The sequence below is a fragment of the Sesamum indicum genome, linkage group LG2 (genome assembly GCF_000512975.1).
Source record: "Sesamum indicum cultivar Zhongzhi No. 13 linkage group LG2, S_indicum_v1.0, whole genome shotgun sequence".
NCBI lineage: Eukaryota > Viridiplantae > Streptophyta > Magnoliopsida > Lamiales > Pedaliaceae > Sesamum > Sesamum indicum.
The window spans coordinates 16,094,478-16,105,834 of NC_026146.1; the positions used below are offsets into that span (position 1 = coordinate 16,094,478).

The following is an 11,357-nucleotide window of genomic DNA, read 5'->3' on the forward strand; positions in this document are numbered from 1 at the left end:
GAAGAAGGGTGCTAGGAATCTATTTCAGGAGAGATGATGGATCGTTTAGCCCTTTTCACACGAAGTCTGTTCGCAATCCGAGCATCCATTATAATGCGATCTGCAAGAGGAAAGTTATTTAAATACACAATATACGGGAACAACACAATTAGAATATGGGAGAAAGTCATCATCTAAAGAACCTTGAACTTGAAAGGGTGCTTGACTGAGACCAATGAACTTTTAGACGCTCTCGATAAAGAGCTGTTTAGCTTCATATCAATATTGGGCGAGGTTGCTAATCAGGTCGTCGTCCAACCCCTCTCCATGAATTTCAAGCTTTGAGGTGTTTAGCTTTATATCGATACTGGGGCAAGACTAGATTTCTTGTGTCTGTGTTGCGGCTTTGACATATTCTTCTCAATTCGGAAAGTGCAGTTATCACCAGGTTGCGGAATGGATTCACATCTTTCACAAACAAACAAAGACGGGTCAGGGCGAATGCCCAAGGCCTGGCTGCTGCAGCCAGGTTTTCCCCGCAGAAAGCGCCAAGCGACGGGATAGAGAGCTTCGGCGGCCCACATTGCAAGGTTTTCAGATGGTCTAGCCTGCACATAGTCTTGACATTAACATTGCCCTGTTTCTTCGCAATTGATTCCTCTCTCAGCGTCATGGAAACTCGCGGCTGAGCCCCAGCTGTTGCAATAGGTCCCTTTTTATTCCCTCCTTTTCCGCCCATGTGGTTAAACTTCGGTGCTTGTACAAAATTCTCCCCAGGAATTTTAACAAGCACGGGATTGAGGGGCTACAACTTGCGGCTCTCTGCACCTCTATACACGAAAGTCAAAAAAGACACAAATCACACCCCCAAATACAAAAGTTCTGCAAAATTTCACCATGAAGAACTATACTGACAGCCGGATTGGAGTATGTAACTCACCTATTATGCGGCGGTACTAGATTAGAAATCCCAGGATTGATTAGTATCAGTTCTGTCCTGCCCAGATTTTGTTTGCTACTATTTTGGATTCATGGGCCATATCACATAATCAGAATGCCCCATTTTCTTTTATAGTTTCAATGCCACGGGCCTGGATTCAGGAACTCTTTAAAGTCTCCATCATGCTGCCGGAAAATCTTAACTCAGATAAAGCACGTAGAATTATATTTGTTATATAATAAATTTAATTTGACACAAATAAAACTAATTTTTGTTCCATCAAATTAGCTTTGCCTTTTTGTTTTCTTTAATTTTTTTTGGCCTAGAAACATTGGCGTGCCACATTTGGCTTTGGAACGTAATTAACACTAGTGATATGTGGCATGTTGTTTGTATGTGTCCAAAAAATTTAAAATAATTAAATATTATTTATTAATTTTTTTATTATAAAAAAATGATAACATAAAAATAATTATGATAGAAAAATAAATAATTTAAAGATAATATTTGGAGTAGGAGAAAGAAAAAAAATATTAATTAATAATAAATAACTATTTAAAAAATAAGTTTTATTAATTATATATAGTGGGAGAAAAATGAAAGTTAGTTGGTGGAAAGAAATTAAAAAAATATAGCATACCAAAAAATTTATTTGAATCAACAATTGTTGAATTCATAGTATATACCGTTAAATTCTAGAAAAAAAAAACTATAATACAAAATACTTATAACTCAAAATTATATTTACTGTATTTAAATAATTTAATATTCTGAATTTTATTTTGTACACGCATAAAATGTACGTCATTTACAAATATATATATACATATATATATATATACATATATATATATATATATAAAGAGGTAAGTAAATCAAAAACCCAAAGGAGGTTCATGGTCAAGAGGAAAGATATGCGAGTAACGGTGATTTTGAAATGTACCAATTGTTTCCAAAACACTAATAAGAAGATATCACGGGTATTTTTAGATATATTACTGAAAAGAATCAGCACAATACTAGATTAGAATTGATAAAATTATGTCCCTATTGTTACAAACATACGATTCATAGGGGAAATAAAGAAATAGAGCAAACTGAGTATGACTTATCCTTGAAAGAGGAAAAATGACATTACATAGAAGATATTAAAATATAATAATCCTATATTATTTGGGGTTAAAATGATATATATAAAATAAAAAGAAACTTGATAGCGTGAGGTATGTTTGGAGGAGGAGAAAAGCGGTGGGCCAACTGGAAAGGGCGCCCACAGATCTGCCATGGCGCAGAAACAGGCTGCCCTAAAACCATTCACCTCTCCCCTGTTTATTTTGAGTGCATTATTTCATGCAAAGAAATACTCCTGGAAACCGGGAGGTGGGGGGCCACGGCCGTGAGGGGGAGGTGCTGCTCCCCGTGACGTATGTGGCGAGCCGCACGGGGATGCCTGCTCATTTCACGTGCTCCCCACGCGCCACCTTTTTCCTGCACTGGGGATCTGTCTCTATTGCATGAATCTCACACCTCACCCTGGCGGCCTTCTTACCTGTCCATTTCTCGTCTCTTTCTATATTCAATCCCTCAGCTTGGGATAAATTACATAAGCATCTTTCTTTTTTCAGTAAAACATTTTTCAGTCCACTTTTATTTGGGCAGAATAGAAACTTCTTATGCAAATTATATTTTAACTTATTAAATCAATCATACAATAAACATGACATATATATTTTATCATACAGTTAATTAATTTTGTTAAACTATGCATCAATTACATTATAAATATATTTGAGATGAAAAAATTAGTCTCAAAATTGAAATTAAAATTTTTATTCTTTTGGTCCGAATCGATGGCCCCTGAAGGTTTCATGCATGTTGCCTTTGACATACTTTTTGCGATAAAAAAGACTTTAATCAGGTTAAACGTAAATATTACTATACTAATTATTCTAATTGTCTGATTGTCAGAAGTGAATTTTGTAATTACGAAACAAATATAGATAATTTATATAAATAAAATATAAATTAGAATATACATATATATCAAATTTTTAAATATTAATTTTTAACTTTTCGATGATAAAAAATTATAATTAATCAAATTTTGATATCTGGAAGTGTTAATTGATGGTTCATATGAAAGACAGAAAAAAGTGATCCTAAATCATGGATGGTAATTAAGTTTTATAAAATTTAAATGATTAGATGAGTTTAAATAAATAATAATATATAATGATGTTCATTCTAGAATATTGACTTGGTTGGAGTGTGTTAACTTACTCGACTTCTCCTCTACATATTTAATTCCTATTTAGTTGACATTTAGAATCCATGTCCATTAATCAACTGAATTAACTATATATATAAATTAATCGTGAAATCTCCTGAGCTTCCTCATTTAAATTATGGTTAATTTTAAATAACAGTTAGGAATTGTCAAAAGCTTAGGCTAATTTCAAGTTTCACTATCTATTTTATATATATATATCAATTGGTGCATTTGATGGATTAGTTCCATCACACTTTTTTCCAAGACATTTTAATTAAATAATCACAACTAGCCAAATATGTTGACTTTGGTCAACCATGGGATTCCATCTCCGAAGCCTGAAGAGCTTAGTTTAGAAGTCGGATGGAAATTAAAGAAAAGGTATTAATTAATTTGAGGTAGGAGTGAGAAAAGTGCAGACAAATTAACATAACCCGCAGAGCAGCAGAACCTTTTGGCAATTATAAGGTCCGAGTTGTTGTTAGTACAATTTATGTATATATATATATGTTCTTGTAAGTATTTAAATTCGACTTTACTTTGAAATATTTTGGACAATTGGGAAGTTTAAACTCATGTAATTGGTTTTCAAGTTATTACAAAAAATATTGTTTTCGTTATGTTTATAATTATGATTAGGTTTAGGATAAGTTTTAAGACGCTCTCCTAAAGTTTGTCATAAATACAAATATTTTATATTGTTTGAAAAATTATAAATACAATTCTGAAATAAATGGTTATCTAACAAATACTTTCATGTAACAGCTCGTTACAGGAGTTTTGAACGACTGTTAATTTTAGGGGGCTATTTATAAATAATGAGAAGTATTTATAATTATAATAAATATAAAAAGAGCTCATTGTAATTTATTTTTAATTTTACTATAATCTAGCATTGATACTTGTTAATAAAATATATTATTGCATTATCATCAATTTTTATATACCTATTATGCACTATATCAATCATATTATTATAAATATAATTTTAAGAAATATGTTGGGACTAAAATTTCTATTGTGCTCCCAGTCCCAGCATACCCAACATAGAGAGTGAATATATATATAGCTTTAGGGGGTCACCCCTGCACAACACTACACTAAGTGACATCACACCTTCACTGTGTGCGCCCCATGTCCCTCTAAATAAATACCCTTTCTCTTCCCCTCTTCGCCATCCCCTTATTCCCTATATACCCCCGCCGGTACCCCCAATTCTCTCTCTCTCAAATATGAGAATGAGCTGCAATGGGTGCAGAGTCCTTCGTAAAGGCTGCAGCGAAGACTGCACCCTCAGACCTTGTCTTCAATGGATCAAATCCCCTGAATCCCAAGCCAACGCCACCCTCTTCCTCGCCAAATTCTACGGCCGCGCTGGACTCATCAACCTCATCAATGCTGGCCCCACTCATCTCCGCTCTGGTATCGATCCACACATGCACCCTGTTATGTTACTTTCTACATTCCTCATGTGTCACTTTAATTATTTATTGTTTCCTTCAACAGAAACTTTTAGATCGTTGCTGTACGAAGCCTGTGGAAGGATCATCAACCCAGTATATGGGTCGGTGGGCCTGATGTGCTCCGGCGATTGGCCGCGATGTCAGGCGGCTGTGGAGGCTGTTCTACAAGGCGCTCCGCTCATGAAGCAAGTCATCGGTGATGATGATTATTCTTCGACACCCGCTCAGGGGCAGTACCCCGTCCCGCCCCTCCAGGGCTGCGACATCCGCCACCTCTCCAAGGACTCCCTCGCTGCCGTCCAGCACGTCAGGACCCGAAACCGCTTCAAGCGCTCCAAGAGCCAAGCGGAGTCAATGGCTGTCAAGTATCTGATGGGGTCGGAAGCGAAGTTTACCATTACGGGGTGGGATTGCGGGGATAATCACAAGGATTTCGGCGAGGAATTGAAAAGGGCCCCGAGCCACGACTCTTTCTCGGTTGAAACCGTGGAGCCGACGTTGGCAAACCGAGATGAGCAATCGATTCGGGGAGTCAAAACGGAGCCCCAAACCACTGAAATCGGGCTGGAGTTGACCTTGAGCCTGAATCCAATAGTACAGACCTTCCCGAATACAGTGATACAGATTTCTGATAGCGAACAGTGACAAAATGCAGAAATAAACCCAGTTTTGGAGGATCCATCTAATATCTGTCTCTTTTATATATGTTGCAGATCTCAGAGCATAGTTATTACAGGGATGCATTTTCCGTAGTTTTGGTGTAATTTTCTTCTTGTAATGAGAGAGTTTGTAGGGTAATTGTGACCTTTGTGCATATTTCATTTAAGACCAGTTCCATGAAGAAGTGATGATATTAATCAACGTATAAAACATGTTGCCAACTTGTCAATTAGGCTTTATAATACTCAATTTCAGTTCTTTCTAATCCAACACCAATATACCAGTCTCCTCTGCCATTTTCTTGGTGTGCTATTATTTCGTCATAATAGTTAAATTTACGGGGACCATCTTAATTGAGGGAATCTAACCGCCATATAAATTATATTTTTAAGTATAATAAGTTCTTTTTAAAATTTCGTCCAATTTTTTTTGAATCTATATAACGTTACAAGTCGGTTGCTGTTACTTGATAGTACACTTACATGAGCTACCTAGCTAGGAAGTTTTACATCATCAGTGACGGATCGAATTCAGGCAGGCGATGGATGCAAGAAAGTTTCCGTACGTTTTGTAGAAAAGGGTGAAGCGGATGAGGTAAGAAGCTGAATTCCTCTAGACAGCTGCCTTTCATGCAACAGTCATGGCGATGGTTTCGCCATGTATCAGCAGCGTCCAATCTTAATAAAGCGGAGATTTTGCAAATTAATATTACAAAAATAACCATCTTCTTAAAAAAAAATTATTCGAACCTGATTTGATTGAACCACTCACATAGCAAGTATATTGCGCGCATTTATCATGTAATTGATTTAAATTGTATCGAGTCGTACCCATTTTCTTTAATGAGCTGAAACTCTACAAATCTTCTACAAAATATTTCTATTTTTGACTATTTCACATTCACAAGGTAAGGCACATGTGCTTCGATCAGTATAATAAATTTACATACAAGTTTGACGATTTAATAAGTCAAGATTTATTACTAATTGATGTTATGATTGCGAAAAAAGTAAAACAGGAAAATCAAAGTAAGAAAAATTGAAAGATACACAAGAATTTAAGTTATTTGGTTAATGTGATATATATATATATATACACACATATGGCCTCAAAAAAGATTAAAGACACTCAATAATTTTAATCTAAAATTGTGTCTATTGGCCCGACACGCACAATTATTCAAGGCATCCAATTGACGTGAGCATATACACGATGACGTTTTTCTGCACTTCTGCAATGATGATTAAACTAAATTAATTCTAAGTGAAATTAATTAAGTGATATTTGAAGTGCATAAAAACAAGAAAAAGAAAGGAGGGGATACTGCGTCTACATATCAATAACTTTTTACGTTAATTAAAAAACCAAAAATTCCACTTTAAGTAGTGGCTCATGACTAAGATTTAAATTAATAGATGTGAGAATTTCATAGATTAAAATTGATAATAATAGACTTATTTGGTTGCTTGATGTGCAACTTAATATTTTTATTTTTTTTTACTAAAATATTAAATAAATTACAATAACTCAAATATAGAGTAATACCATACTTCAACCTATATATTCATATGACTAACAACGAATAAATAAATTATAATAACTACTCCGATAAAATAAAATAAATAATTACACACCTGGTGGGACTCGAACCCATAAACTTGAACTTGTTCATGAGATCTTATAACAGAGATGAGCTATCTTTCATGGCTGCCATTGTTGCTGATTGTTGCTTATGGGTTCTTAGAAGCGTGGTCGCGAGTTTATTAGTAAAACCCAACTTTAGCTCAGGGTTCTATCTTGTAGTTGTTGTAGTTGTTCATGTTTTTAGTTTTTTGTTGTATTCACGTTTTAATCTTAATTATTAGGCTAAGACATTATTGAGTGATTATGGAGCGAACTACGCATATGATGTTTAGTTTTCTTTTGTCTTTTACAATAAATAATGCCATAATCGTCGTTGGTTCCTTGCATACACAACTAATTAATAACTGCACCCTGAAAGAGAATTTAAAGTTATTAATAATCTCATTGACATTTGACTGCTTCATCAAATTTTTTAGCATATATAATAATTGCCACCAACATCTACCAAAGTTTCACTATTTAAAAAAATAGATCGATGACTATAGGGATGACGTTTTCAGCAAGAAGAATCCACAATTTATTTATTTTTATTTAATTGAAAGAATCAAGATTCTATTTTACTTTTAGATTAATATTGAGTCAAGACTCTTAGTGGCCAAGACTTTCAAAAATCGTAACCTGCATACATGTGCAGCCATAGCACGTTCTTATAATTAATTCAGACCAACACACACTAAATTAGTGCCTGATTCTTTCGCTTGAACAGGTCGCCACAAATTTTTCCTAGTAAAAACTAATTAAATCATTGTCTAGCAAGAAGTTGCCAATCTTCGGACAATGACACACATGAATCGTAATTACACCGTGACTCTTCGCCACAACTCTAGGCCATAGTCTGCTTATGTTTTCTAAGTATAGATTGATTCATTGGTTGCTTATAATGCTTCTTTAATCAGCATTGTCTTGAAGAGGTTGTCGTGTCAACTTCCATATGTAAGCAATCGGAAAAATATAGCAAACTCTCTAAGTTTCTTGGGCAACTAACGGAAGTTATACGTCACCATTAGTGAAAGATTAATGCGATTTAATTTAGTGGCGAAATTGAAATTTCATGATTAAATATTAATTTATTTTAAATTATTAGTTAATTATCTATATTTGTTGTTGGTAATAGAAACTCATCATATAAATATATTCAATTTACTTTAAAAAAAAGTCACGATTAGTAATAAACTTAATTTTATCAATATTTCTTAGCATGTGATCTAGTGTATTAAGCTAATTTTTTTATTATTATATTAAGCTATTTTATTGTAGTGGAAGTGGACTATAAAACACTATTCTTTGCTATTATACTAACTTTATTAGTTGATAGATTATTGTTGTTCTTCAATGAGTCACGTATGTGGCTTTTCGGGGTCGTCTATGGAGAACACTGGCAAGTAGCCGCAAGGGTTACACCTCTAAATTACTCATCCAAACAACTTCCTAATCACTTTCTTAGTCTTTATGTCCCAATCACTGACATTGGACATCATAATTTCAACCCGACATAATTGTAGGTTGAGAAGAAGTATTTTAGAGAGAGAGATGTTTGTCTGAATATTCTTGAATCTAGAGTATAATGTGACTCATCTTTTCAGTATTGTTTTTGAAAATTTTGAATCATAGTTTAATTGATCGAATCTAAATTAATTATATGATAAATACAATATATTTACTGTGTTATTAATATAAAATTTAGAAAAAAATCATCAATCACATGAAAGATATATTATATATACTTGCTTTCTAATTATTTGATTAGACCAAATTTAATTTCGATTAAAAAAAATCATACTTTTATATTTATTATATAGCAAATGGATACAAGAGTCGCAGCCATCCAATGGGTACAGGAGATTCCAAGTGAAGCTAATTAAGAATAAACCAAACCCTTTTAATACTTTATTTTTATTTTTCTTAATGAATCCAAAAACCCTTCATTAGTTTGTAGCAACATGCAAGTTTTATAATTGAGATCTACGTGTTGGTCAATTATTTATGATGTTGCACTGTTTCACAAGTGTAGTACGTAGCAAGTTGGAGTGGGGCTTGTGACTGCCACACGCCCAACACTAAATTATTCAATTAATTACATTATTTAAGGAATGGTAGGCCCCTATTTTAGACCATAACATGTGTGAAATTAAGGCATCTTTGATCATTGAAAATAGTACTAATTTTTTATCAGAGGAAGTCCATGTAGCTGAATTCGAAATATTGCTTTCGTCACGTGTTTTTATATTAAAACTTAAAGTCAATTTTGATAGATAGAGTAGAAATAAAATCGAAAGTTGGTTTTAAATATATATATATAACAAAAAATGATTGTCAAAGTAAATAAAAATTAGTTTCTAAGATTGTAGCATTGAGCGAATATGAATTTAAAGACAACAAGTACAAGGATCATGCTGGCCTCTCATTATCTAATTAATTAATATGATCAGTATATGTATCCCAAATTGGAAATAAAAGAATTATCATAAACATTGTATCCACTCAACTACTGCACTTTAATCATTAATCTATTTTGTTATAAAAGAAAAAGTGTCAAAAATACAAAATGATGGTTTTGACATCGTTGTATTATTTTTTCGTGATTCCAAAAGTACTGTTAATTAATAAGATAATTAATTTATTCAATTTTTTAAATTTTATATTAACTTAATTAATCTAATTAATATATTTTATTCTTATTTATAATATATTTTAAAATATAAAATATAAAGGATTATCACAGAGATAAAAAAAAATAATTGAAGGTTTCTTTAATTTAATTTAACGTGTAACTAAAGAGAGTGATTAATTTTAAGGATGTAAAATGTATTTAATCCAATATTTTATTAGAATCCGAATATTTAGAGCATCTTATTTCATTATTACTCAAGTTACGTGGCAGCTTGTATAGTTGTTGGGTTTTTAGCCGCTGGGGCGTAACCTTAGCCCTTCCACTACTACATGATGCTCATTCCTGGGCCTTAACAGAAATAGGACTTTAGAAGTGGGCCTCCAAAGGAACAGTCGCTTTGGAAGGCCCAGCTCTAGACATTAGTCAGGTCCAAAAAATAAAAGGATTACTATAAACAAATATATATTAATTAAGTGACAAATAATAAAAAGATTATTAAAAAAATCAAGTAACAGCACAAAATTTGTTTTCGAAAATATATATTAAATACATGGTAAAGTTTTTATATTGTAGGAGATACAAAAGAAAATTCATGAAAGCATTGATGAAGATAGTTTAGGCTTAAAAAATGGACTAATTAGAGACGTTTATTTATTTTCTTTCATATTTTTTATTCCAGTGAAGGGTACGATAAGGACCTTATAACCTAGGAATTTGAGTGAAGAACTTCCCTATAATTTGCAAGTTTTTGTTCTATACAGGCTTTAGCGGAGTGCTGATTACCAATTTAGGATAGATATTGTATGATATGATTGGTGGTATGGATGGATGTAGGCATAGATATAGCCTTGGAGCTTAGTTAAAAGGTGGTCGAGATTTGATGTATCTGTTTGTTCACTTTTTTTTATTTTTTTTAATGCAATTTACTATTATTTAAAAAGTCATCGATATGAGTTAGTACTGTATGCATTCGAAATTATAGATGGCTTATAAAGATATTTGTAAGTTAATAATTAATATTGGCCTTACACCAATAGAAAAAAAAATATATGATTAAAAATGAATAATTTAATCATAGGAATAAAATCAATAAATATTGAAAATTGGAAATGTCTATACTTTGATGAGTCGTTTTCAGCAGTAAAAAGAGTGAGTGCGTTGACGAGGGTCCATCCAAGAATTTCAGTGTCAGGTGTGATGGGGGCGTGGGCTGTTGCCTTATCTCCAAATCCAAAATGGCCCAGCAAAAAGGGTCCACTTTTGCATGTCAACCACGCACAATCATTACTAAACTCCACCTCTAATATTTAATTGCAGGGCCCACTCTCTCTTTATTTTTTATTACCTATTTGTACATGAAAATCAAAAGTCGGGATACATCATGTATGTTTATTACCATTCAGTTTAGTGATATCGTCCGTGTAAATTTATACTCTCCTATAAAATATCAAACATTAGATTATATATGAAATCATCACAATACAATAATTGACAGTTTACATTAACTTAAATTTATGATATGAAGTATCTTCACAATACCTATATGAATTTTTTGTTTTTACAAAATACCCCTTTTTCTAAAATTATGCAAAAATAACCTCTTGTTGGGAGTTGTGTAATACATGCGTTGTTACTGCAATTTTGGATAGCTTTTTTAATAAAATATTATTTTATTTATAAATTTATAATATTATATACATAACATACTATTTATAATATATATTTAATTAAAATCATTATTTGATTTATATAATTTTTATAATAAAATATATTTAAATTAAAAAAATCAAA

At 32.5% G+C, this 11,357-nt stretch overlaps 1 protein-coding gene and 1 long non-coding RNA gene across 2 annotated transcripts; one reads left to right on the top strand and one right to left on the bottom strand.

Moving 5' to 3' along the window:
* LOC105156384 lies at positions 1-1,105 on the bottom strand. The gene is made up of 3 exons (XR_002286634.1): positions 920-1,105; positions 183-809; positions 1-100 (listed from the first exon to the last, which is right to left on the bottom strand). It is a non-coding gene; the product is annotated as an uncharacterized LOC105156384 (long non-coding RNA).
* On the top strand, positions 4,305-5,560 carry LOC105156385 (LOB domain-containing protein 40-like). Its single transcript, XM_011072502.2, has 2 exons — positions 4,305-4,610; positions 4,695-5,560. Exons 1-2 carry the CDS (start codon positions 4,421-4,423, stop codon positions 5,294-5,296), a joined length of 792 nt encoding a protein of 263 aa, XP_011070804.1. The 5' UTR covers positions 4,305-4,420; the 3' UTR covers positions 5,297-5,560.

Coding starts and splice junctions, on each gene's coding strand:
- LOC105156385 (XM_011072502.2), top strand. CDS start 4,421: ATGAGAATGAGCTGCAATGGGTGCAGAGTCCTTCGTAAAGGCTGCAGC. Junction 4,611..4,694: donor CCCCACTCATCTCCGCTCTG/GTATCGATCCAC, acceptor TTCCTTCAACAG/AAACTTTTAGATCGTTGCTG.